The 27,659-nt window shown below is 42.2% G+C and overlaps 1 protein-coding gene across 1 annotated transcript in view; it reads right to left on the bottom strand.

Moving 5' to 3' along the window:
- The window catches only part of ANTXR1 (ANTXR cell adhesion molecule 1), a 93,470-nt gene that overhangs the window by 23,900 nt on the left and 41,911 nt on the right, over positions 1 to 27,659 (bottom strand). Inside the window, exons 10-12 of the mRNA XM_060787030.2 lie at positions 20,444 to 20,542; positions 1,206 to 1,275; positions 514 to 592 (exon numbers count right to left, since the gene is read on the bottom strand). Of these exons, the coding sequence (XP_060643013.2) occupies positions 514 to 592; positions 1,206 to 1,275; positions 20,444 to 20,542 (248 nt within the window). The remainder of the gene's footprint in view (positions 1 to 513; positions 593 to 1,205; positions 1,276 to 20,443; positions 20,543 to 27,659) is intronic.

Genomic DNA, 27,659 nt, shown 5'->3' with positions numbered 1-27,659 from the left:
AATTATCTGAGCAATGCTGTTATGCCTCTGCTTGTAGTCTGTCTGCGTGATTTTCTTGCAGTAGCTGAGGATGTGACCTATTGTTTCATCTGCCTCCTTGCAGAGTCTACATTTGGGATCTGTCGTCAACTTTTCAATTCTGGCTTTGATGGCATTGGTTTGAATGGCTTGGTCTTGGGCTGCCAGATATTATTATTATTATTATTATTATTATTATTATTATTATCATTATTATTATTATTGATGGATTTTAATTATTATAGGCAGCCAATACAATTATTATTATTATTATTATTATTATTATTGATGGGTTTTCATTATTAGGACATAGCACAATATACTTATTAGTACAAGAAAAAGTATCTTTCACTCTCTTGCACTGCAAATGCAGCCGGACCATACGGGCGACCTCGGATACCATTTGAATTAAAGCCAGTGGAGACCCTGATGGCTGCAAAAGACAGTGGCAGCATTAATTAATATGGAGTCTACTAATTAATTAAGAGGACTTACGCAGTGGGTGCTGGAGATGATGACAGAACTGGAGATGAAACTCAGCCCATCGTTCATGCTGACCTGCAGCGCTGCTTCCCTGCAAAAGAAAAGGAGCAGGACGGTATAATTTATATATATCAAACGTGCTATAATAGCAAGCAGAATGTATATATATTGGTTTGAATATATATATATATATATATATATATATATATATATATATATACACACACACACATACATACACACACACACATATATGGTCAAAACTTGTTTGTTGGATTATAATTGCTATGCTATTATGTATTTCACTGCATAGCAACTTCCCCTGCTTTCAACTTGTAATTATAACCCAATTTTACCAAATCTATTTCTTAATCAAGTTTTATAGTGTCTCAATTTATTTTTGTTAACTCTTACGGGAGCTTTAGGACAGTGATTTGTGTTTATTTTGTGTTCTATTTTGTCTTGTATTGCTGATTGACATGGTCAGTGGAGTCATCAATAAACAATATCTATCCATCCATCCATCTATCTATCATCCCTATCTATCTATCTATCTATCTATCTATCTATCTATCCATCCATCTATCTATCTGACTTTGCCCATGACCTATAGGAACAGAAACACAATTAATGCAAAACATATAGATAGGAAAATACAATTTAAATGGGGCATAACAGAGTAAGCAGATGCATAGTGGACTTACATGCCAACTTCTCGTAAGACAGGAGCTGGGCAAAGCAGGTAAGTGTCTTCAACCACAAAGGGCTTCTCGTCTAGAAAACAGGAAAAAAATGAGATTTTTGCAGGTCATATTTGCAAAGACATTATCTTCTTTATTTACCTTCTTTTGCATAATCTCCTGGCAAAGTTTCATTGAAAAGAAACGTAAAAGAGGGATGCAAAAAATAATCCCATGCACGTCGGGTTTGCAAGGTGGTGCAGAATCAGTGGGTGCATTAATCCAGTTTCATACCACTTTGACTGCCATGGTTCCATGCTATGGAATCTTGGGACTTGTAGTCTTTACTTGGCTTTACAGGGAAAACCAGCTAATCCCCAACCCATCTAAAACACAGACATGTGCCTTTCATCTCAAGAACAGAGAAGCATCCCGAGCTCTGAGGATGACCTGGGAAGGAATCCCACTGGAGCATTGCAGCGCACCCAAATACCTGGGAGTCACTCTGGACCGTGCTCTTACCTACAAGAAGCACTGCCTGAGCATCAAGCAAAAAGTGGGTGCTAGAAACAATATCATACGAAAGCTGACCGGCACAACCTGGGGATCACAACCAGACACAGTGAAGACATCTGCCCTTGCGCTGTGCTACTCTGCTGCTGAGTATGCATGCCCAGTGTGGAACACATCTCACCACACTAAAACAGTGGATGTGGCTCTAAATGAGACATGCCGCATTATCACGGGGTGTCTGCGCCCTACACCACTGGAGAAATTACACTGTCTAGCCTGTATCGCACCACCTGACATCCGCCGGGAAGTGGCAGCCAATAGTGAAAGGACCAAGGCAGAGACATCTCCAGCTCATCCCCTGTTTGGTATCAGCCAACACATCAACAACTTAAATCCAGACATAGTTTTCTAAGATCTACAGAGACACTCGCTGGAACGCCTCAGCAAGCGAGAGTCCAAAAGTGGCAGGCTCAAACCCAGAATCTCAATCAATGGCTGATACCAAATGAGAGACTCCCCCCTGGGCACACAGAGGACTGGGCGACTTGGAAGGCACTGAACAGACTGCGCTCTGGCACCACGAGATGCAGAGCCAACCTTCAGAAATGGGGCTACAAAGTGGAATCCTCGAAATGCGAGTGTGGAGAAGAGCAAACCACTGACCACCTGCTGCAATGCAACCTGAGCCCTGCCACATGCACAATGGAGGACCTTCTTGCGGCAACACCAGAAGCACTCCAAGTGGCCAGATACTGGTCAAAGGACATTTAATCAACTACCAAACTCACACATTTTGTATTTTCTCTGTTTGTTTGCTTTGTTCTGTTAGAAATGTAATATAATGGACTGGCTGCCCTGACACGAGAAATAAATAAAATACTTGGCTTTAGCCTTCTATGGCATCTATCATGTCAACCAAAGGTGCATCTACTAATAATGTAATGTTGATGTATTCTGGACAAAGTGGCCCCCATGTATTCTGTATGCAAACAATAATAACAATAATAACAATAATAAGGATGAGTTTTGGATAATGTGGTTCTCCATTTATTCATTATTGACACAAAAGCACAGTGTGTCACAACAAACAAGATCTATATGCTGGATTTCGCATCACAAATTCACAAGTCGAACACTTCCCAAGCATCTAGGACTGTGTGATGTATTTTCGAATGATGTTCGCAGATCCAAGTCAGGTGGCCTTTTGCAGTTGACAGATCGTGATTTTGTCGATGTTTATTGTTTCCAAATGCCGGCTGAGATCTTTTAGCACGGCACCCAGTGCGCCAATGACTAATGGGACCACCTGTACTGGTTTATGCCAGAGCCTTTGCAGTTCGATTGTGAGGTCCTGATAACGGTTGAGTTTTTCCTGTTGTTTTTCCTCAATGCGACTGTCCCCTGGAATGGCAACAGCAATAACCCAGACTTTTTTCTTTTCCAAAATTGTGATGTCTGGTGTATTGTGTTCCAAAACTTTGTCAGTCTGGATTCGAAAGTCCCACAGTATTTTTGCATGTTCATTTTCCACGACCTTTGCGGGTTTATGACGCCACCAATTCTTTACTGCTGGCAGGTGGTATTATTATTATTATTATTATTATTATTACTATAAATGGATTTTGGATATTCATTATACAAAATAATAATAATGTGGATGCTGATGTATTTTGGATAAGGTGTCCCCCATGTATTCAGTATGCAATTATAATAATTATTATTGTGGATGAATTTAGGATAAAGTGGTCTCCATTTATTTAGTATGCAATTCCTCTTCTTCTTTTTCTTTTTTGCATACTGAATACATCGGGGTGACCTTGTCCAAAATTAATCAAGGTCCACATCATCATCATCATCATCATCATCATCATCATCATCATCATCATTTTACTGACACAAAAACACAGTATGACACAGCAAACGAGATATCTATGTTGAATTTCATATCACAAAATCACAAGTCGAACACTTCCCAAGCGTTTAGGACTGCGTGATGTATTTTCAATTATGCATACAGATCCAAGTCAGGTGGCCTTTTGCAATTATTATTATTATTATTATCATCATCATCATCATCATCATATTGAATACATGCTGGTGACCTCGTCCAAAATTAATCAATGTCCACATTATTCAATGCCCACACAATGTCACACCTGGAATATTGTGTCCAATTCTGGGCACCCCAATACAAGAGAAATACTGACAAGCTGGAATGTGTCCAGAGGAGGGCGACTAAAATGATCAAGGGTCTGGAGAACAAGCCCTATGAGGAGCGGCTTAAGGAGCTGGGCATGTTTAGCCTGAAGAAGAGAAGGCTGAGAGGAGATATGATAGCCATGTATAAATACGTGAGAGGAAGCCACAGGGAGGAGGGAGCAAGCTTGTTTTCTGCTTCCTTGGAGACTAGGACGCGGAACAATGGCTTCAAATTACAAGAGAGGAGATTCCATCTGAACACGAGGAAGAACTTCCTGACTGTGAGAGCCGTTCAGCAGTGGAACTCTCTGCCCCGGAGTGTGGAGGAGGCTCCTTCTTTAGAAGCTTTTAAACAGAGGCTGGATGGCCATCTGTCAGGGGTGATTTGAATGCAATATTCCTGCTTCTTGGCAGGGGGTTGGACTGGATGGCCCATGAGGTCTCTTCCAACTCTTTGATTCTATGATTCTATGATCATCATCATCATCATCATCATCAACAATAATAATATAATTATAATAATAATAATACATCACACAGTCCTAGACGTTTGGGAAGTATTTGACTTGTGATTTTGTGATACGAAATCCAGCATATATATTTTGTTTACTGTGACATATTGTGTTTTTCTGTCAGTAAAATAATAATAATAATAATAATAATAATAATAATAATAATAAATTTTGGATAAAGTCATCTCCATTTATTCAGTATGCAAACAACAACAACAACATGGATGTTGATGAATTTTGGATCAAGTGGTTTCTCCAAGTATTCAGTATTCAAATGCAAACCTAGCAAGAATTGGATCATGAAGGGTGCATCTGCAGCCATGACATCCTGGGAGATGTAGTTTTGCAAGGTCTTGGTGAATGACGCACCAAATTATAACCCCCATAAACTTTACCAAACAGAAACTTGCCCAAAGGTGCACCTACACTGCAGAATTATAGCAGTTTGGCACCACTTTAACTGCGCCAATGGCTCAATGCTGTGGAGCCCTGGAAGCTGTAGTTTGCACCCCTTCTCCTCCTTATATTTATATCTCACTTTTTCTTACCACAAGAAGGCTCAAAGCAACTTGTCAATCTTGCCAAACTACAACTCCTTTTGGCTCCTGAGCATTATCATCATTATCATTTTTATTACCACTTACTAAATATTATCTATAAATATTATCTCTTTTTACCCCGCTTTCTCTCTCCAGAAGGAGACTCCAAAGCGGCTTAACACAAAAGCATCAGTACACAATTTAAAATATCCTCAAGTGTCCTGTAGGATTTTTGTTTTGCAAGGAAAGGCCTTTTGCCTTTTGTTTTCTTTTGCTTGTCTTGCAAGGATGGCTCGCTCAAAGAAAACCATTGCAATTCGGAGCAGCAGCAGCTGGTCCCCATCCAGCCCTGTTTACGGCAAGATGCTTTTGGGTTCTTACATAATCATGGCTTTGGGTAATAATAATAATACAAACAGCCGGGCTTGTAGGGCCAAAGCACCGGAAATTAAAAGCAGACTTCGGAGCTTAAGGACGTTCTTTCCGATCGTCTCAGAAATAAGCAAATCCAAGCCCAAAGGTTAGGATGATATTGCGCTGCTTGTGTCAAAGCAGGATGAAGCATTGCTTTGAGTGTCTGCACTGCAGAATGAATATGATTTTGGACCACTTTTGACTGCTTTGGAAACCCTGGGGTTTGTAGTTTTTGCAAAGATGACACACCAAACTATAACTCCCGCAAACCTTACTGATCAGAAACTAAAGTTACATCCGTGCTCAGAAAGGAATGCGACTCGGCACCCCCTTGCAACGAATGCTAATGCTGGCTTGACTTTTGAAAAAGTTAACTTTAACTTTTTAACTTTAAATATTATTTTAATGGATTTTAACAGTGAATTTTAATACTGTTTATATTTAATGCTATTTTAATATTTGTATATTTTAAATTGTATGCTGGTGCTTTTATGTTTAGCCGCTTTGAGTCTCCTGCAGGAGAGAGAAAGTGGGGTATAAATAAATAAGTATATTATTATTATTATTATTATTATTATTATCATCATCATCTTTATTTATACCCCGCAAAATCTCCCGAAGGACGCGATGCGGGTTACAAAGGCCAAGGCCGCCAACAAACAATTATATACAAATATAACAGTAAAACTCATAAGCAAATAATAAAACATCAAGCAAAACAATAAAACACTAAAAACAATGACACATGACGCATTTAAAACCTAAAGGCCGGGCCAAATGTAATGGACAAAATTAAATAGAGACTACTCTATCCAATAATAATAATAATAATAATAATAATAGATACATAGCTGCATTGAGTATCCTTTGGGAGATAAGGCAGGGTATAAATAAATATAACAACAACAATAATAGAGACACAGCCGCTTTGAGTCTCCTTCGGGAAAGATAAAGTGGAGTAAAATAAATATAATAATAATAATGAATATATAGCTGCATTGAGTCTCTTGTAGGAGAGGTAAGGCAGGGTATAAATAAATATAATAATAATAACAACAACAACAGATACCCAGCTGCCTCGAGACCGAACCTCAAGGACTCTGGTACAAGCCAGTTAAGGGGGTCCCAATGGTGATCGGCACACTGGGTGCAGTGCCTAAAAGCCTTGGCCTGCACTTAAACACAATCAGCGTTGACAAAATTCCCACCTGTGAGCTGCAAAAGGCCATCCTACTGGGATATGCACACATTATTCGCCAATACATCACACAGTCCTAAACACTTGGGAAGTGTCCGACATGTAATCGAATACAAAAGCCAGCAGAGTGATCTTGTTTGCTATGTAATAATCTTGTTGTGTTTCAAAAAATAGTAATGATAATCATCATCATCATCATCATAATGAATACATAGCTGCATTGAGTCTCCTTTGGAAGAGATCAAGTGGAGTAAAATTACAACAACAACAATAACAACATAGCCATTTTAAATTTTCTGCATCAAAAATAAAGCAGGGTATACATAAATGCAATAATAATAATAATAATAATAATAATAATAATAATAATAAATCACACAGTCCTAAACACTTGGGAAGGGTTCGACCTGTAGTTTCGTGATAAGAAATCCAGCATATATATCTCGTTTGCTGTGTCATACTGTGTCAGTATAATAATAATAATAATAATAATAATAATAATAGCATATCCACTTCAAGTATCCTGCAGGAGAGAGAAAGCAGGCTATACATAAATATAATAGTAATAATAATATCGCCACTTTAAGTCTTCTACAGGAGGGATAAAGCAGGCTATAAATATAATAATAATAATAATAATAATAATAATAATAATAGCATATCCACTTTAAGTATCCTGCAGGAGAGATAAAGCAGGATATACATAAATATAATAGTAATAATAATAATAATAATATCGCCACTTTAAGTCTTCTACAGGAGGGATAAAGCAGGCTATAATAATAATAATAATAATAATAATAATAATACTTTTTTAAAATTGTAGGAAAAAGCCAAATAAAGGTGTTGTTTTGAGACGGACTTTTGCAACACTCATCTCTGACACCCATCTGCTCATGAAAAGAGCAAGCAGTCCATGCACACTGACAGATGCTCCATGTTCAAAGAAAGAGACCAAATCTGTTGCCTTGTTTCCCGATTTAATTTTCCCAAAAACTTGGCACCCCCATTTCTTGGTTTCACAACCCTATTCTTTTTCCCAGAAGGATCGGGATGGAATTGTGCAAACTAATGTTTTGTTTGCAGAAACTTCAGAAAGCACTTGGTGTTGAAGCAAAAAAAGGCATTTCGAGGGCAAAACAATCCCTTCTTTGCAAAACAAGGTTGCACGCAAAGGATGCAAAACAAGAAGACTTACGAAAGGCTGGAAAAGTGGAAGCACAAGACCTTGAGTCATTGCTTTTCAGGAATGATGTGGTCAGGATGGCAAAGAAGAGATAAAGCTATGGCTGCATCTAGACAGGAGAGTTAATGCGGTTTGGCACTTCGGCTGTTGGTGGGAAAGCAATGGCGGCTTCCTCGTATTTTTTTAATAGGGAAATTACAATCAGAAATGTTACATCAGATATAGGATGTGAAAGCATTCGAGCTAAACATCCAATTATGGCTGTTCTCCATCCTAGTTCAATGACCACTGTTTCACATTTGGCTCATCTCTCTCTGATTAGCCAAATGCTCCAATTATGTGAAAAAGGCATTGCTTGTTTTTGGATGTTAGGTTATATTGGTTTGGTAATTCGCTTTTGTATTTGATGACTATTCCCTTTGGAAAATACATAAGGATGTGGGTGAACTACTATTCCCAAAATAGTGGGTCAATTACCTCCAAACCCCAACAGTATTTGCGGTTGGTCATGTTGGGTCTGTGTGCCAAGCTTGGTCCACATCCATCATCTGCTGGGTTCAGTGCTCTCTAGATAAGGGTGAACTACAACTCCCATATGTCAAGGTCAATCGCCCCAAACTCCACCTGCATGAACAGTGGTCCATGTTGGGTCTGTGTGTCAAGTTTAGTCCAGATCTGATGTCAGCTGCTCTCTTGATAAGGGTGAACTACAACTCCCAGAATGCAAGATCAATCACCCTCAAACTCTCCAGTATTCACAGTTGGCTGTGATGAGTCTGTATGCCAAGCTTGGTAAGATCCGTCATCTGCTGGGTTCAGTGTTCTCTGGAAAGGTTTAACTGCTGTTTTTATACATTTATTGTATTATTGTGTAGGCATCGAATTGTCCCATTTTGTAAGCCGCCCTGAGTCCCCCCTCGGGGGTTGAGAAGGGCGGGATAGAAGTATACGAAATAAATAAATAAAACTACAACTCCCATATGTCAAAGTCGACCATCCCCAGACCCTACCAGTATTTGCAGCTGGCCATGTTGGGTCTGTGTACGAAGCTTGGTCAGATCCATCATTTGCTGGGTTCAGTGTTCTCTGGATAAGGGTGAACTACAACTCCCTGAATGCAAGGTCAATCACCCCCAATAGTCAGTTGGCCATGTTGGATCTGTGCACCAAGTTTGGTTCAGATCCATAAATAGTGGGGGTAACAAGGCCAGTCCCCACAAATCCTACCAGTATTTAAAGTTGATCATATTGGGTATTTGTTCCAAGTTTAGTCAAGAACCATCATCAGTTGCATACACAGCGCTTTGTGGCTGTGGGTGAACTACAACTCTCAGCTTCTAAGGTCAGTTCCCTCGAAACCCCAGCCATATTCAACGTTTGCCATGTTGGGTATGTGTGCCAAGTTTGGTGCAGTACCATCGCCGGTTGGGTCCAGAGTACTTTCTGGATGTTGGTGAACTGTAACTTCCATCATCCCGCGTCCATCTGCGCCAAACTGCACCAGGTCATAAAGTGGGTTATGGGGGGGGGGGGGGGGCCTGTGTGCCAAGATTGGTCCAGGCTGGTAATTTGCTGGGCTTGCAGCGGTCAGTGGAAGTTGTAGCTTTGGCCAAAAAAAAAACATCTTCACAAACATTAACTTATATATTATATACTGCATTATATATTTACTATACTATATTTATATGTACATTAGTGCTAGGTAGACCATTACTTCCAGAGAAATTTGGACCTGACACTCCCGATTTTCTAGCAGAACTTGTCAGGACCTTGAAATCAACCTTTGACCCTCAGCAGTCCCAAACAAAGAACAACACCGTCTGCAATTAGCTTCGGCCACTGGAAAATATACGGCATTAATGCTGTAGCAAAGCCGGGATATGTTACGGGCCGATTGTGGCCTGGTTTTCATTACGGCATCAAGAAAACACTCCTTTCCCCCGTTTGCTGGAAGCTGTGGCAGATTCCTCTGGCTTGGACCGCTTCCTTCCCCACAAAAGGAATGTGTATATACATCCATAAATGCATGCATGTTCTTTTAGGGAAAAGGTTTTCAGAAAAGGAAGGAATATTTTGCATCACCGCTATAGCAAGAATTGGAAAGGAAAATATCGCTGCCAGGAGAAGCAGGCGTTTCTGGATGGCACAAGGATTTCCATAGCAAGAAAAGTCCCGTCATCTTTTTGCAAAGGAGGCAACGAAAGAGTTTCTCCTCTCTGATCGGTTCAAGGAAAGAGTCCATCACAGAAGGAAGACCAGCTTTGACTGGATGGGGCATTCAGGACTGGCTCTTTTTGAATGGATCTGGGGCAGAGGAACCGCATATCCGTCTATGAACCCACAGGTTCACTTTGCTCATCCGGAGAGGCCCTGCTCGTGATTCCGCCTGCGTCGCAAGCACGCTTGGTGGGGATTCGAGACAGGGCCTTTTCTGTGGTGGCCCCCCGACTCTGGAACACCCTCCCAAAAGATCTTAGACAGGCCCCTACATTGGCAGTCTTCAGAAAGAACTTGAAGACCTGGCTGTTCCGATGTGCCTTCCCAGAATACCAAGTCCCAGAAGCACTTTAGTAGAACTAAGATTGCTGCACACCGCACACTGCACTTATTTTATAATCCTACATACCTCCTGCCACATCAGCACTTTTAATCTTGTACCCATTACTCTGGCCCAGCCCAGTTTTATAGTGTCTTGATGTATTGTTTATTGCTTGTTGTTTATACTGCTTAACGTTTTTAATTTGCTTTAGGTGTTGTATTGTTGTGTTGTGTTTTGAGGCCTTGGCCTATGTAAGCTGCATCGAGTCCTTCGGGAGATGCTAGCGGGGTACAAATAAAATAATAATAATAATAATAACAACAACAACAACACGTGGGAAAACCCCTTGTATTAACCCAAGAGGAGCTCCCCTAAAGAGCTCTAAGACGCCAACACAATTTTAGGGTCAACTTCCACAATTCAGAGGTCCAACTGTGGGTCATTATATATCCAATTGTGAACCAACCCCAAATCTTATGGACCATTCATAGATCTAGTCATGGATCATTTACATATTGACATATAGAATGGTGGACTAATCCCATATCTAATTATGGACCATTTATATACCCAAATGTGGACTACACGCACACACAAACATCAAATGGTGGAACGCATCTTGGAACCATATGTGGAACCAATCCCAGGTCCAATTGCAACTCATTCATCTATCCCAGCGGTTCTCAACCTGGGGGTTGCAACCTCCAGAGGGGTCGTTGGGCAATTTCAGAGGGGTCGCGGCGGCACCTCCTTAAGCCCCCCCCCCCTCCTGAAGAGTGCCAAAAAGGTCCCAAGAGGCCTAGGCCTTCTCCCGGCCTTGGCATGAGTGGGGGGAATGAGGGCTGATACAGGGTGTGTACTCCCTGCATCGGCCCTGGGCACGTGCCTTCTTCACCAGCCCTCGTCCCCCACACACTTGCCAAGATTGTGAATGGGGCACTCTCCGGCATTGGCAAACACACAGGGGAAGAGGGCAAGTGCAGGGAGGACGTGTCCAGGGGTTGGTGGAGGGAGCACGGTCCTTGCACCAACACCTCCAGTATTTTCTGTTGGTCATGGGGGTTCTGTGTGCCAAGTTTGGTCCAGGTCTGTAATTCCTTGGGGTCTCAGTAGTCTGTGGAAGTCAGAGCTAAATCGGTTGAAGGTACTGCAAATCCTATCATCCATTGTCCATACTCCCCCAAACATACTGTCACTATGCTTTAATTTGTAACAATGAAAATACATCCTGCATATCAGATATTTACATTACGATTCATAACAGTAGCAGTTATGAAGTAGTAACAAAAATATGGTTGGGGTCACCACATGAGGAACTATATTTAGGGGTCATGGCATTAGAAAGGTTGAGAGCCACTGATCTATCCAGTTGTGGGCCACAAATGTGCACCATTCACATATATAATGTGGAGCTCCAGGTAACGCAGTGGGTTAAACCCCTGTGCCAGCAGGACTGAAGACCGACAGGTTGCAGGTTCGAATCCGGGGAGAGGCGGATGAGCTCCCTCTGTCAGCTCCAGCTCCTCATGCGGGGACATGAGAGAAGCCTCCCTCAAGGATGATAAAAAATATCAATTCATCCGGGCGCCCCCTGGGCAACGTCCTTGCAGACGGCCAATTCTCTCACACCAGAAGTGACTTGCAGTTTCTCAAGTCGGTCTTGGCATGACCAAAAAAAACAACCATATATAATTATGGACTAATCCCAGATCCAAATGTGGCCATTCATGTATATAATTGTGGACTAATCCTATATTTAATTATGGACCATTTATATACCCAGTTGTGGAATATATGCAACCCATCCTCAATCTGTATGTGGAATCAATCCCAGGTCTAATTGCAACCCATTCATATATCTAAGTGTGGAAGCAATCTCAGGTCCAATTGTGAACACCTCTATCAGAATCCTTTTGTCTAGAAAACGATCTTACTCAGACCTGAGAGCTTCAACCTGGTTGAAGTTTCCCACAAAATCCATTTCCGGTGCCTTTACGATGTTGCTGCTCTAGGAACACGGTTCCTTTAACCTGGGTTTGAACTGTGCAGTGCAGACAGCTCAACTAAACACCTATGATTTATTCCAGCATCCTTGGCATTGCATTCCCTAATTATCTATCTGTCTGTCTTCTCCAAGGTTTTCCAATCAGATTCACCTTGCATTTATTTTAATTATCACTAGCTTGGGTACTCGGTGTTGTTCGGGTTCTTTGAAAAGGGCATTGCTTGTTTTGGGGTGAAAGGTCATATCATTTAATTAATTAGCAACGCTATTGATTAGGAAAAATCCACTCTTGGATTTCGTTGTTTAGGAATACTTCCATTAGAAAATATATAACAATGTGGATGAACTACAATTTCCAGAATCATGAGAAACAGGCTCTTTTCTCAGGCCCTCTTCTCTCTCGCCATCTTTTCCTTCCTCCTTCCCTTCCTCTTTCTCCTTCTCTTCCACCCTTTTGTCCTTCCTTCCTTTCCTTCCTCTTTCCCTCCCACATCTCACTCTTTCTTCCTCCCTCCCTCCTTCCCTTCCATCCTTTCGTTTTCCCTCTCTTCCTCTTTTTCCTTCCTTCCTTGCCTTTTGTCTTTCCTCCTTCCTCTTTCGCCCAACTTCCATTCCCTTCCACCCTTTCATCCTTCCTCCCTTCTCTTTTTCCGTCCTCCTTCGCTTCGTTCTATCTTTCGCTTCAACCCTTTCATCCTTCTTGCCTTCCCTCCCTTTTATCTTTACTTTCTCCTTCCCTCTCTCCCTTCCCTCACTCTTTTTCCTTCCATCTTTCCCTTCCACCTTTTCGTTCTTCATTCCTTCCCTCTTTCCTTCCTCCTTCCCTCTCTCTCTTTCTCCTTCCATCGTTCCCTTCCATCTTTTCGTTCTTCCTTCCTTCACTCTCTCCCTCTTTCTCCTTCCATCTTTCCCTTCCACTTTTTCATCCTACCTTCCTTCTCTTCTTCCTCCCTCTCTTCCTCTTTCTCCTTCCATCCTTCTCCTTCCTCCTTTTCATCCTTCCTTCCTCCTCTTTCCTTCCTCCTTCCCTTCTTTCCTTCCATCACCAGACAACCAGCCCTCCTAGCAGGGACTGCTAGCCTGCATCCCCCAAGTTACAAAATTTGCCCATGTTTCTCCACACCACCTTGCATTTAAATGGCTGCACTTGGTTAACTGGATGTAGATAGAATCACAGAACCATAGAATCAAAGAGTTGGAAGAGACCTCATGGGCCGTCCAGTCCAACCCCATTCTGCCAAGAAGCAGGAATATTGCATTCAAATCACCCCTGACAGATGGCCATCCAGCCCCTGTTTAAAAGCTTCCAAAGAAGGAGCCTCCACCACACTCCGGGGCAGAGAGTTCCACTGCTGAACGGCTCTCACAGTCAGGAAGTTCTTCCTCATGTTCAGATGGAATCTCCTTTCTTGTAGTTTGAAGCCATTGTTCCACGTCCTTGTTCTCCAAGGAAGCAGAAAACAAGCTTGCTCCCTCCTCCCTGTGGCTTCCTCTCACATCTTTATACATGGCCCTCATCATGTCTCCACTCAGCCTTCTCTTCTTCAGGCTAAACATGCCCAGCTCCTTAAGCCGCTCCTCATAGGGCTTGTTCTCCAGACCCTTGATCATTTTAGTCGCCCTCTTCTGGACAAATGTCCAGCTTGTCAATATCTCTCTTGAATTGTGGTGCCCAGAATTGGACACAATATTCCAGGTGTGGTCTAACCAAAGCAGAATAGAGGGGTAGCATTACTTCCCTAGATCTAGACACTATGCTCCTCTTGATGCAGGCCAAAATCCCATTGGCTTTTTTTGCCGCCACATCACATTGTTGGCTCATATTTAACTTATTGTCCATGAGGACTCCAAGATATTTTTCATACGTACTGCTCTCGAGCCAGGCATTGTCCCCCATTCTGTATCTTTGCATTTCGTTTTTCCTGCCAAAGTGGAGTACCTTGCATTTGAACTTCATTTTGTTAGTTTTGGCCCATCTCTCTAATCTGTCAAGATCGTTTTGAATCCTGCTCCTGTCCTCTGGAGTATTGGCTCTCCCTCTCAATTTGGTGTCGTCTGCAAACTTGATGATCCTGCCTTCTAGCCCTTCATCTAAGTCATTAATAAAGATGTTGAACAGGACCGGGCCCAGGACGGAACCCTGCTGATGGCACTCCACTCGTCACTTCTTTCCAAGATGAAGATGTTTCTGTTGGAAATGTATTGCTGTTAGAGCTTCAGATTGTGTGGAAAGGTAACTTACATTGGAACTTGCCCATTTCCAACTTGCAAAAATAATCATTATTATTATTAATAATAATTTAATAGTATTATTATTAATAATAGTATTTTATTATTATTATATCTCATTGACAACTGCTGCAAGTTTCCTTCCTTTCTGCAAATTGAGATTAGAGCAGCAGTTTTTAAAAGCCCAGCAGCAACAATAATAATAAGCAGACTTTTTGCACCAAAAAGAATCTCTTTTTCATGTCTCTGGATTGTGTGCAGCAGATGGGAAACATCAAGCAAAGATGCTATTTGTATTCTATTGTTCTTTTCCTCTCTCCAAAATATAACTTTCATTGCTCATCTGGAAGCATTTGGTGGAAAAATGTGAGCAAATGAATACATTCTTGCACTGATCCCTTGCACGACTCCACTTTGCACAAGCAACACTTTTTAGAGTTATTTGGCGTGCCATCCGAAAAGCCTCCCGTGGCATCATTCCTTCTGGCTTACTTTCTACTCCTTTTAAATAAAATGACGGTTTTCATGACGGATCTGGACCAAACTTACTGGAGGGGACTGACCCACTACATGGTGGGAGTTGTAGTTTACCCTACAGCCAGAAAGGACACTTAAACCCACTGATTATGCACCTAGAGCAAGCTCGCCCATCACGACAAACTTTAACTACTTCAGGGGGTTGACCTGGCATGATGAGAGTTGTAGTTCACTCAACCTTATGCATTTTGTACAATTAAAATACTGAGTTTTTCAAATAACCTGGGAAACCAGGACCAAACTTGGCACATAGACCTCTCATGACCCACTTTACATCCTGGTGTGGTTTGGCCAGGGATGGACCATGGATTATGGGATTTACAGTACCTTTGCTCAATTCTTGAGACCACTGCAACCCTCATCCAATTACCGATAAAGACCAAACTTGGCACACTGAGTCTCCATGATGCACTCTACATTCTGGTGCGGTTTGGAGGAGGATGCACCATGGACGATGGGACTTGCAATACCTGCACTCCCTTCCTAAGACCATTACAACTGCCAACAATGATGGATCAGGACTACCATTCACACAGAGAGCCCGCATGACCCACTCTACATCCTGGTGCGGTTTGGAAGAATTTGACAATGGATGATGGGACTTGCAGTCACTTCACTCACTCCCTGAGACCACTGAGACCCTCGCTAATGACTGATCAAGACCAAACTTGGCACACAGAGTCCCCATGACCTAATCTACATCCTGGTGCACTTTCAAGGAGGACAGACCATGGATGGTGGGACTTCAAGTACCTCCACTCCCTTCCCAAGACGGCTGCAACCCTCATCTAATGTCCAATCAAGACCAAACTTGGCACACAGAGCCCCCATGACCCACTCTACATCCCGATGCTGTTTGGAGGAGGACGGACAATGGATGATGGGACTTCCAATACCTTCACTCACTTCCTGAAACCACAGCGACACTTATCCAAATACCAAGAAAGACCAAACTTGGCACAGAGAGCCCCCTTGGCCAACTCAACATTCTGGTGAGGTTTGGAGGAGAACAGACTATGGATGATGGGACTTGCAGTACCTAAACTCACTTTCTGAGACCACTGTGACCCTCATCCAATGATTGATCAAGAACAAAACTTGGCACACAGAGCCCCCACGACCCACTCTCCATTCTGGTGCAATTTGGAGGAGGATGGACCACAAATGATGGGATTTGGAGTACCTTCACTAACTTCCTGAGACCACTGCGAGCCATATAAATAACTGATAAAGACCAACCTTGATACACTATTCCTTTCTCAAATAACCCGGGCAGTGCCGGGTCCCCAAGCTAGTTTCAAATAAAAAGCAAAACTAAAGGCCAAAACAATAACAACAAGCGAAAACACCTTATTTCTCTATATCAAATGCAGCATTCATTATAATCTACCGATTGCCTGCCTTGATCAATGTTATGCGTTTTCCATCTGGATCTCATTTTCATTACAGCAGTGGTTCTCAACCTATGGGTCCCAGATGTTTTGGCCTTCAACTCCCAGAAATCCTAACAGCTGGTAAACAGGCTGGGATTTCTAGAGGTGTCGGCCAAAACACCTGGGGACCCACAGGTTGAGAACCACTGTGTTACAGCATTAAGTATATTGAATTTTAATGAAAGGGACCTTAGAGTGAATCCACACTGTAGGGTTAATGCAGTTTGGCACCACATCTATGGCTGTTAAAGTGGTGCCAAATTAATACCCTGAGTTCCCCCTCGGGGGTTGAGAAGGACGGGGTAGAAACGTTGGAAATAAAATAAAAATAAATAAAATACATTAATTCTGCAGTGCAAATGCACCCTTCTTAGTCCAATTCTTGCTAGGTTTACATTTGAATACACAATACATGAAGAAACCACTTTATCCAAAATTCATCAACATCCATATTATCATTATTATTAATAATTGCATACTGCACATATGGGAACCACCTTGTCCAACATTCATCCACATCCACATTAATTATATTATTATTATTATTATTATTATTATTATTATTATTATTGCATACTGAATACGTGGGGACCACCTTGTCCAAAATTCATCAACATCAACATTAACCATTATTAATTAATTAATTAATATTATTAATTGCAAACTGGATGCATGGGGACCACCTTGTCCAAAATTCATCCACATTAATTATTATTATTATTATTATTATTATTATTATTGAATCCTGAATACATGGAGACCACCTTGTCCAAAATTCATCCACATCCATATTATTATTGTCATTATTATTGATAATAAAAATAGGATACTAAATACACAGGGTCCACCTTGTCCAAAATTCATCAACATCCACATTATTATTATTATTATTATTATTATTATTATTATTTGAAACACAACAAGATGAGTCCACAGCAGACACTCTGCTGGCTGTTGTATTGGATCACACGTAGGACACTTCCCAATTTTCTAGGACTGTGTGATGTATCGGCGAATGATGCGTGCAGATCCCAGTAGGGTGGCCTTCTGCAGCTGGAAGATGGTAATTTTGTCAGCGCCAATTGTAGTTAAGTGCAGGCCAAGGTCTTTAGGCACTGCACCCAGTGTGCCAATCACCATTGGGACCACCTTGACTGGCTTGTGCTAGAGTCTTTGCAGTTCGATCTTTAAATCCTCATATCGTGTCATATTTTCCAGTTGTTTCTCTTCAATCCTGCTGTCGCCTAGGATTGCAACATCAACAATCCTTTTTTAACACCATCATGAGGTCAGGAGTCTGTTTGAATCCGGAAGTCCCAGAGTAGCTTGATGTGTTCATTCTCTGTAACTTTTTCTGGCTTGTGATCCCACCAGTTCTTTGTCACCGGTAGATGGAATTTGTGGCACAAGTTCCAATGAATCATCTAAGCAACGGTGTTGTTCCTCTGCTTGTAGTCTGTCTGCGCAATCTTCCTGCAGCAGCTGAGGATGTGATCTATTGTTTCATCTGCTTCCTTGCAGAGTCTACATTTGGGATCTGTTGTCGACTTTTCAATTCTGGCTTTGATGGCATTGGTTCTAATGGCTTGTTGTTGTTGTTGTTGTTAGCATACTGAATACATGGGGCCACATTGTCCACATTATTATTATTACTAAAAATATTTGCATACTGAATACGTGGGGACCACCTTGTCCAACATTCATCAACATCCACATTATTACTCAAAATTCATCACCATCCAGATAGGGGACATAAGAGACACCTCCCCACAGGACTGCAACACATCTGGGCGTCCCCTAGGCAACTTAGTTGTAGACAGCTGATTCTCTCTCACCAGAAGTGAACAGAAATGCTCACATGAACACCTCAGCAATCGAGAGTCCAAAAGTGGCAGGCTAAAAACCGGAACTTCAACCCATGGCTGAAACCGGATGAGAGACTCCCTGCTGGGCACACAGAAGACGGGGCGACTTGGAAGGCAATGAACAGGCTGCACTCTGGCACCACGAGATGCAGAGCCAACCTTAAGAAATGGAGCCACAAAGCGGAGCCCACGACATACGAGTGTGGAGGAGAGCAAACCACAGACCACCTACTACAATGCAGCTTCAGCCCTGCCACATGCACAATGGAGGACCTTCTTACAGCGACACCAGAGGCAGTCCAAGTGGCCAGGACATTTAATATAATGCCAAGTTATTTTAAATTTTGTATTTTTAATACATCACAACTGTACCTTGGTTCACTCCTAATACAATAAATAAATAAAATAAGCATCCGCATTATTATTATTATTATTATTAATAATAATAATAATAATAATAATAATTGCATACTGAACATATGGGGACCACCTTGTGCAAAATTCATCAACATCAACATTATTATTATTATTATTATTATTATTATTATTATTAATACCAAATTGGGAGGGATAGCCAATACTCCAGAGGACAGGAGCAGGATTCAAAATGATCTTGACAGATTAGAGAGATGGGCCAAAACTAACAAAATGAAGTTCAACAGGGACAAATGCAAGATACTCCACTTTGGCAGGAAAAACGAAATGCAAAGATACAAGTTGGGGATGCCTTGCTCAAGAGCATTACGTGTGAAAAAGATCTTGAAGTCCTTGTGGACAATAAGTTAAACATGAGCCAACAATGTGATGTGACAGCAAAAAAAGCCAATGGGATTTTGGCCTGCATCAATAGGAGCCTAGTGTCTAGATCTAGGGAAGCAATGCTACCCCTCTATTCCGCTTTGGTTAGACCACACATGGAATATTGTGTCCATTTCTAGGCACCACAATTCAAGAGAGATATTGACAAGCTGGAATGTGTCCAGAGGAGGGAGACTAAAATGATCAAGCGTCTGGAGAACAAGCCCTATGAGGAGCGGCTTAAGGAGCTGGGCATGTTTAGCCTGAAGAAGAGAAGGCTGAGAGGAGATATGATAGCCATGTATAAATATGTGAGAGGAAGCCACAGGGAGGAGGGAGCAAGCTTGTTTTCTGCTTCCCTGGAGACTAGGACATGGAACAATGGCTTCAAACTACAAGGGAGGAGATTCCATCTGAACATGAGGAAGAACTTCCGGACTGTGAGAGCTGTTCAGCAGTGGAACTCTCTGCCCCGGAGTGTGGAGGAGGCTCCTTCTTTGGAAGCTTTTAAACAGAGGCTGGATGGCCATCTGTCAGGGGTGATTTAAATGCAATATTCCGGCTTCTTGGCAGGGGGTTGGACTGGATGGTCCATGAGGTCTTTTCCAACTCTTTGATTCTATGATTCGATGATGATGACGATGATGATGATGATTATTATTATTACATTTATTCACATCCCATTTTATCACCCCTTTGCCTTGTTTACTTCCACTAAAGCTTGGAGACACTTGGTTATTTTTGCAAGCGAATGAATCCGACTGCATCATTTAACTTTGGAGGTGGCCTGCAGAGACTTGATCCGCTTTCATCCACATCGGCTGAAATGAGGCCCAAATTGCAATTCGTTTCCTCTTCGTTTGCCTCCACCTTCGTAAGGAATGCAAGGCCCAAAGCTTTTCCAAATCAGGATTCAAAACTTCAGGCGGAAAAAACTCCCAACTTTTGCAAAAGTGGGTTTTTCGGAGGAGGAACAACAAAAAACGGGGCAAAAATGAGCAAGAAATCCTTCGAGATGACTCAAAGTTGCCGTTAATTAACTTGTAATTAACTCATCAAGACCAGGCATGCAAACCCTCCTTTAAGATAGGCCACAATTAGGAAAGAATGCTCCAAGCTCAAAGTGTAAATGCAACCATGCAAAAAAAAAAAAAAAGACAAAGGGTGCATTCGCACTGTTGGACTTAATGCAGTTTGATGCCATTTTAACTACCCTGGCTCCATACTATTCAAGTGGTATCAATCTGCATTCGTTCTGCACTGAAAAAATCCATAAAGCAAGTTAAATGACTTACTGAGGGTGACCGTCTCATTGATGCGGAAGCTGCAAAGGACACGGTCCACGTTCCGCGCATGACGGAACCCGTTTCCAGTCACAACAACCTGGAACGATTCTGCAAATACACACACACAAATAATGATTATTGTTTGCAGTAGTTTGACTAATGCAAAAAATTAAGGAAAATGCGACTCGCTTGTATCTCGAGGAACAATGTGTATTAATAAAGGCAGGCCTTTAATTAGCGGGTTTGTTTTCATTGTTACGGCAACCCTAAAGTGAATCAATTCCTGGGTTTTATGAGGCCGAGAGTGCAACTTGGTCAACCCATGGATTCCATAGAAAGGTAAGGATATATATATAAGATCTGCATAACTACACACTACAAACTGCTCTGCAATATTAGTATTATTATGTTAAATTATTTATTATTGTCTAATATATATTACATATTACTATCTATATATATAAGAAGCTTAAGGGTGTCCTTAGGCGTTCAAAAACGGAGAAACCACCGGACGAAATCTCACCAAATTTGGCCTGCTAATACCTCTTCCCCCAAGGTATGACCAACAACCCTCAAAACACCAATACGCAACAACACAAACGCACAATACCCTAAAAACATGGAGCATGTGCAAAGGCCTCAGGAGAAATACGATGAGGAGGAAGGACTCCATTTCCCAGCTTCCCCCGCGCCCAAGTCGCCCTCCGCATGCGCACTGCCACCTGCGTGCCTCCCTCTACCCCATCGCTCCCGCCATTTCCTCAGATACACACACGGAACAAGACCAGGAGATATTGCGAGCCCAGCCTGAGAAAGCCCACCAGGCCGATGTAAGCACTAACGGCCGGGGAGGGCATGGGAGCTGCGGGGGGGGGGGGGGGGCGGGGCGCCGAGGGCAACAAAAACAACACGAGACGGGAGGCCCGCCGTCTTCTCGTAAGCCTCGATTTCTACCGCGGCCCGACGCCCCTCTTGCCTTCGGCGGCCCCCAAACCTGCCCGGTGGGAGGTGGGTCTCTCCCAACTGCTTCCCCTGCCCACTGCTTTTTCACTTTTATAACATGTAGTCCTCATTTCTGGGATTTACGGATTTGAACCACACTTGGCACACTGAACTCCCATGACCAACAGATAATACTGGAAGGGTTTGGTGGGCATTGACCTTTCGTTTCGGAATCGTAGTACACCTACATCAAGAGAGCACTGTGGACTCCAGCAATGATGGATCTGGACCACACTTGGCACGAATATGAAAACAGATGGACTTTGGGGGAAATACACCTTAACATTTGGGAGTTGTAGTCCCTGCAATTCACTGTTCACCTACAATCAAAGAGCATTCTGAACCCTACAAACAACAGAATGGGGACAAACTTCCCACACAGAACCCCTATGACCATCAGAAAATACTTAAGGCCATCCAATCCAACTCCCTTCATCACGGCAAGAAAATGTAATCAAATTCCTCCTGACAATGAGCCATCCAGCCATAGATATAGATAGATAGATAGATAGATAGATAGATAGATAGATAGATAGATAGATAGAGATAGATAGATAGATATGATTCACAGACACACAGATATAGTATCCTAGATTTGAAAGGGACCCCTAAAGAAGGACAATAATATGTTGCATGTTCCAGAGTAGGCAAACCAGACAATCTCCACATCAACACTGACAAAGAAACAGCAAGAAGTACTGTTTACCCACAAGAAGAAAGAAATTACATATATTAAAAACCAACATTTTCTCATTACTTTATTTTCCAGATCAACAGACTAGGCCACAGCAACGCGTGGCAGGGCACCGCTAGCTTATTATAATTCTATTTATTTCTCTCCTGCCATTCTCCCCATAGGGACTCAAGGGGACCAACAATCCTATGACACAACGTAACACAATAAGGCAACTATTAACATTATGAAAAAAAAACAATTAACTATTTGTTAAAATAAATCAATATAAATAAAAATGTAATGTCGTTTGTGGGATTAACAGAACTCAAAAACCACTGGATGAATTGACTCCAAATTTGGACACAAGACGCCTAACAACCCAATGTATGTCCTTCACTAAAAATATATATGATTTTGTCATTTGGGAGTTGTAGTTGCTGGGATTTATAGTTCACCTACAATCAAAGAGCATTCTGAACCCCACCAACGATGGAATTGAACCAAACTTGGCACACAGTTCTCCCATGACCAACGAAAAATATTGGAAGGGTTTGGTGGGCAGTGTCCTTTGGTTTTGGAGTTGTAGTTCACCTACATCCAGAGATCATTGTGAACTCAAACAATGATGGATCTGGACCAAACTCTACATGAATACTCAATATGCCCAAATGTGAACACTGGTGGAGTTTGAGGAAAATAGAATCTTGCCAGCTCCACTGGCTGCCAGTCCACTTCCGAGCACAATTCAAAGTGCTAGTCTTGGCCTATAAAGCCCTATATGATTCTGGCCCAGTTTAACTGGCACAACAGGGAGGTGATGTGCTCCCTGTATATTTCCAAACGTATCTCCCTCTATGTCCCGCCTCGTAGTTTAAGGTCGTTCGGGGAGGACTGAGAGGTCCTGCCAGCCTCGCAAGTGCGCTTGCCAGGAACGAGGGGCAGGGCCTTCTCGGCGGTGGCCCCACGCCTATAGAACTCACTCCCCAGTGAGATCAGGTCAGCTTCTTCCCTCCTTTCTTTTAGGAAGGTTAAATCATGGCTTTGGGGCCAGGCCTTTGGACAGCAAGCATGACAGCACCTTAGATGTTGAACAGGACTGAAACTTGTTGATGACAATGTTTTTAACGTGTTTTTAACTTAATTTTTTATTTACTGTTTTAAACTGTTGCTATTTGTGTCTATATTTGTATTATATTAAGGTTTCGAATTGTGGCCGGTTTGTAAGCCGCCCTGAGTCCCCCCTCGGGGGTTGCGAGGGGGGGGGGATAGAAATATTGGAAATAAATAAATAAACCCAGAGCATTCCTGTCTAGAACATGCTAACTTAGAGCCCAGTGACCTAGAACACCAATTTAGAGAACAAAGAAGATTCTTTGTGTGGCGATCCGAGAAGAGCTGGGGAAAGAGATCTTCTAGCCTAGATCCTGATCTAGAATACACCAACCTAGACCACAATGGCATAGAACCTAACCAATATGATTCTAACCTCAAACTGAGAATATTCTTCATGTGGTAGTCCGAAAAGAAAAGATGGGAAAAGTGCTCTTCTCAGAACTTTCTAACCTAGAGCCTTCTGATCTAGAAAACCCAAACTCCATCTGTGTTCATATTTGGGCATATGGAATATTCGTGCCATTTTTGGTTGAGATCCATCATTGTTTGAGTCCACAGTGCTCTCTGGATGTAGGTGAACTACAACTCCCAAACTTCCAAAATCCCAAAGAAGCGACTTGCAGTTTCTACAGGTTGCTCCTGACACGACAAAACTCCCAAACTCAAGGTCAGTGCCCACCAAACCCTTCTGGTGTTTTCTGTTGGTCATGAGAGTCCTGTGTGCCAAGTTTAGTTCAATTCTATGATGCTATTTGATTGTAGGCGAACTATAAATCCCAGCAACTACAAGTCTCTATCTATCTAGCTATCTTCTATCTATATCTATGGCTGGATGGCTCTTTGTCAGGAGGACTTTGATTACGTTTTCTTGCCCTGATGAAGGGAGTTGGACTGGATGGCCTTAAGTATTTTCTGTTGGTCATGGGGGTCCTGTGTGGGAAGTTTGCCCCAATTCTGTCGTTGGTGGGGTTCAGAATGCTCTTTGGTTGTAGGTGAACTGTGAATCCCAGTGACTACAACTCCCAAATGTCAAGGTCTATTTCCCCCAAACTCCATCTGTGTTCATATTTGGGCGTATTGAGTGCCTGTGCCAAGTTTGTTTGAGATCCATCATTGTTTGAGTCCACAGTGCTCTCTGGATGTAGGTGAACTACAACTTCCAAACTCAAGGTCACTGCCCACCAAACCCTTCTAGTGTTTTCTGTTGGTCATGGCAGTCCTGTGTGCCACGTTTGGTTCAATGCCATAACTGGTGGAGTTCAGAATGCTCTTTGATTGTAGGTGAACTATAAATCCCAGCAACTACAACTCCCAAATGACAAAATCATATTTTTTTGAGTGATGGTCACTCCTTGTGTTGTGAGACGTTTTGTTGCCAAATATGGTGTGATTTCGTTCATTGGTTCTTTTGTTTTTAAGATACTCATTATGCACAGAGCATTTATATATATATAGATTATTAAAATATGTTATTAAAATATCCTAAGAAGGGCATGCCTCAAAGAGGACACAATTGCAATGGCATGGATGCAAATTGCAAGGATATCTATAGGTCTGGCTCTTCCTACGGGGCTTTGCTGGAATGCATGCATTTCATTCTGCTGTTTGCATCGCTTTAGGCTGAGGAAGAAAAGCAGCAAACCCAGCAAACGGAATTAAAATGCATTCCAGCACAGGCTCCTCCTTTGCAGCTGGGAATGAATGCGCAGAGCCAGACAAACGGAGCCATTTGGTAAATGCATTTGGAAACCCATAAATGTATTTATTCAGATTAGCTTTGCCCTCAACTTCGTCCTCTGAGAGAGTGAACAACTGGGAGATGTAGTTTGCCAAGGTCTAGAGCAGTGTTTCTCAACCTGGGGATCGGGACCCCTGAGGGGGTCGCAAGGGGGTGTTAGAGGGGTCGCCAAAGACCATAAGAAAACACTATTTTCTGATGGTCATGGGGATTCCATGTGGGAAGTTTGAGCCAATTCTATCGTTGGTGGAGTTCAGAATGTTCTTTGATTGTAATGAACTATAAATCCCAGCAACTACAACTCCCAAATGTCAAAATCTATTTTCCCCAGACTCCACCAGTGTTCACATGTGGGCATATTGAGTATTCGTGCCAAGTTTGGTCCAGATCCACCATTGCATGAGTCCACAGTGCTCTCTGGATATAGGTGAACTACAACTCCCAAACTCAAGGTCAATGCCCATCAAACCCTTCCAGTGTTTTCCATTGGTCATGGGAGCCAAGTTTGGTTCAAATCCATCGCTGGTGGAGTTCAGAATGCTATTTGATTATAAGTGAACTATAAATCCCAGCAATTGGGTGTATTGGGTATTTGTGCCCAGTTTGGTCCAGTGAATGAAAATGCATCCTGCATATCAGATATTTACATTATGATTTATAACAGTAGTAAAAATGTTATGAAGTAGCAATGAAAACAATATTATGGTTGGGGGTCACCACAACATGAGGGACTGTATTAAGGGGTCACGGCATTAGGAAGGTTGAGAACCACTGGTCTAGAGCCTTTTATGCCAAACTACAACTCCCAGAATCCCCTAGCCTGGGGGTCATAGCAGTTAAAAGTGATGGTGCCAAAAACCATTCATTACATATGACTGCATTTCCTTTTATGAACCAACATGATCCCTTCGATCTTCTGGATCGTGTGACTTGTGGGGATGAGGGAGAGGGCCTTCTCTGTGGTGGCCCCTCGACTCTGGAATTTGCTCCCCAGAGAAATTAGGCAAGCCCCCACTTTGGCAGTCTTTAGGAAGAACTTGAAAACTTGGCTGTTCCAGTGTGCCTTCAAGGAATTATTAACTGAACTATAACCTCTGACAAGACCAAACCCTACAAATAATTGTCCTCGGAAGCACTTAATTTTTTTCCTACTATTTATTTATTTATTTATTTATTTATTTATTTACTTTGATTATATACCGCTGTATCTCAAGCCCGAAGGCGACTCACGGCGGTTCACAAACAGTAAAAACAGTAGAAACAGCAGTGGTTCCATACAACATATAACAACTGACTTAACACATTATCCATAAATTACCAATAAGCAATTACAATGCACAATTATTACAAAAAACAACCGTACCCAATCTTCTCATCATCCAAGCGTAGTCCAGGTTCGTCGTCCATTGTTCCATTCCTATGTTCCATTACCAGATTGCACTAAATTACTCAAACGCCTGCACAAACATCCAGGTCTTCACCTTTTTGCGGAATACCATTAGAGATGGTGCTAGTCTAATGTCCGTAGGAAGGGCGTTCCACAGCCGAGGAGCCACCACCGAGAAGGCCCTATCTCTCGTCCCCGCCAGCCGAGCTTGAGAAGCAGGCGGGATCGAGAGCAGGGCCTCCCCGGAAGATCTCAAAGTCCTGGTGGGTTCATAGGCAGAGATGCGGTCAGATAGGTAGCTAGTCCAATTAAATTCTACCTTCGTCCCTCTGATCCCCTGTCCAGACACAATACATTGCCTTCTCATCCAGTGTTTTCAAAAAATTTAATCCTTGCTATCGGCCCTGCCCACTGTCATTTATTTTATTGTGTTTAATTATTGTGATTTTATATTGCTGATGTTTATTTATGTTGTGTCTTGTATTTTATTTTTATATTTTTACTGCTGTTGTATGTTGTTTATTTGCATTATTGTATTGTTGGGCTTGGAATCATGTAAGCCACCCTGAGTCCCCTTGGGGAGATGGTGGCAGGCTATAAATAAAGTATTATTATTATTATTTTAATAATTATTATTTTAATTATTATTATTTTAATTATTATTATTTAATAATTATTATAATAATTTGCAAAGACTCTGGCACAAACCAGTCAAGGTGGTCCCAGTGGTGATCGGCACACTGAGTGCAGTGCTTAAAGACCTTGGCCTGCACTTAAACACAATCAGTGCTGACAAAATTACCATCTGCAGTTGCAGAAGGCCACCCTGCAGGGATCTGCACGCATTATTCACCGATACATCACACAGTCCTAGACACTTGGGAAGTGTCCGACGTGTGAACCAATTCAACAGCCAGCAGAGTATCTGCTGTGGACTCATCTTGTTGTGTTTCAAATAATAATAATAATAATAATAATAATAATAATAATAATAAACCAGGCGGATCTTGGAAAACTACAACTCCCAGAATCCCACAGCAGTTAAAGTAGTGCCAAGCGCATCCTATACTGTAATGCACTGCCTCTCATTGCATAATCTGTTCAAAAAGGGTTTGCCTTTGCCTTCCTTCGAGGCCGAGAGAGTGTGACTGGGAGCTGGGAAGACACTTGCTCGGACCCCTGGCCTTTGACCTGTGGGGTCCAGCAAGGTTCCATTCTATCTCCCATGCTCTTCAACATCTACATGAAACCGCTGGGAGAGGTCATCCCGAGTTTTGGAGTTGGGTGCCATCTCTACGCAGATGACACG

This window comes from Anolis sagrei, chromosome 7, assembly GCF_037176765.1.
Source record: "Anolis sagrei isolate rAnoSag1 chromosome 7, rAnoSag1.mat, whole genome shotgun sequence".
Lineage (NCBI taxonomy): Eukaryota > Metazoa > Chordata > Lepidosauria > Squamata > Dactyloidae > Anolis > Anolis sagrei.
This window is presented reverse-complemented; position numbering and strand designations above follow the sequence as displayed.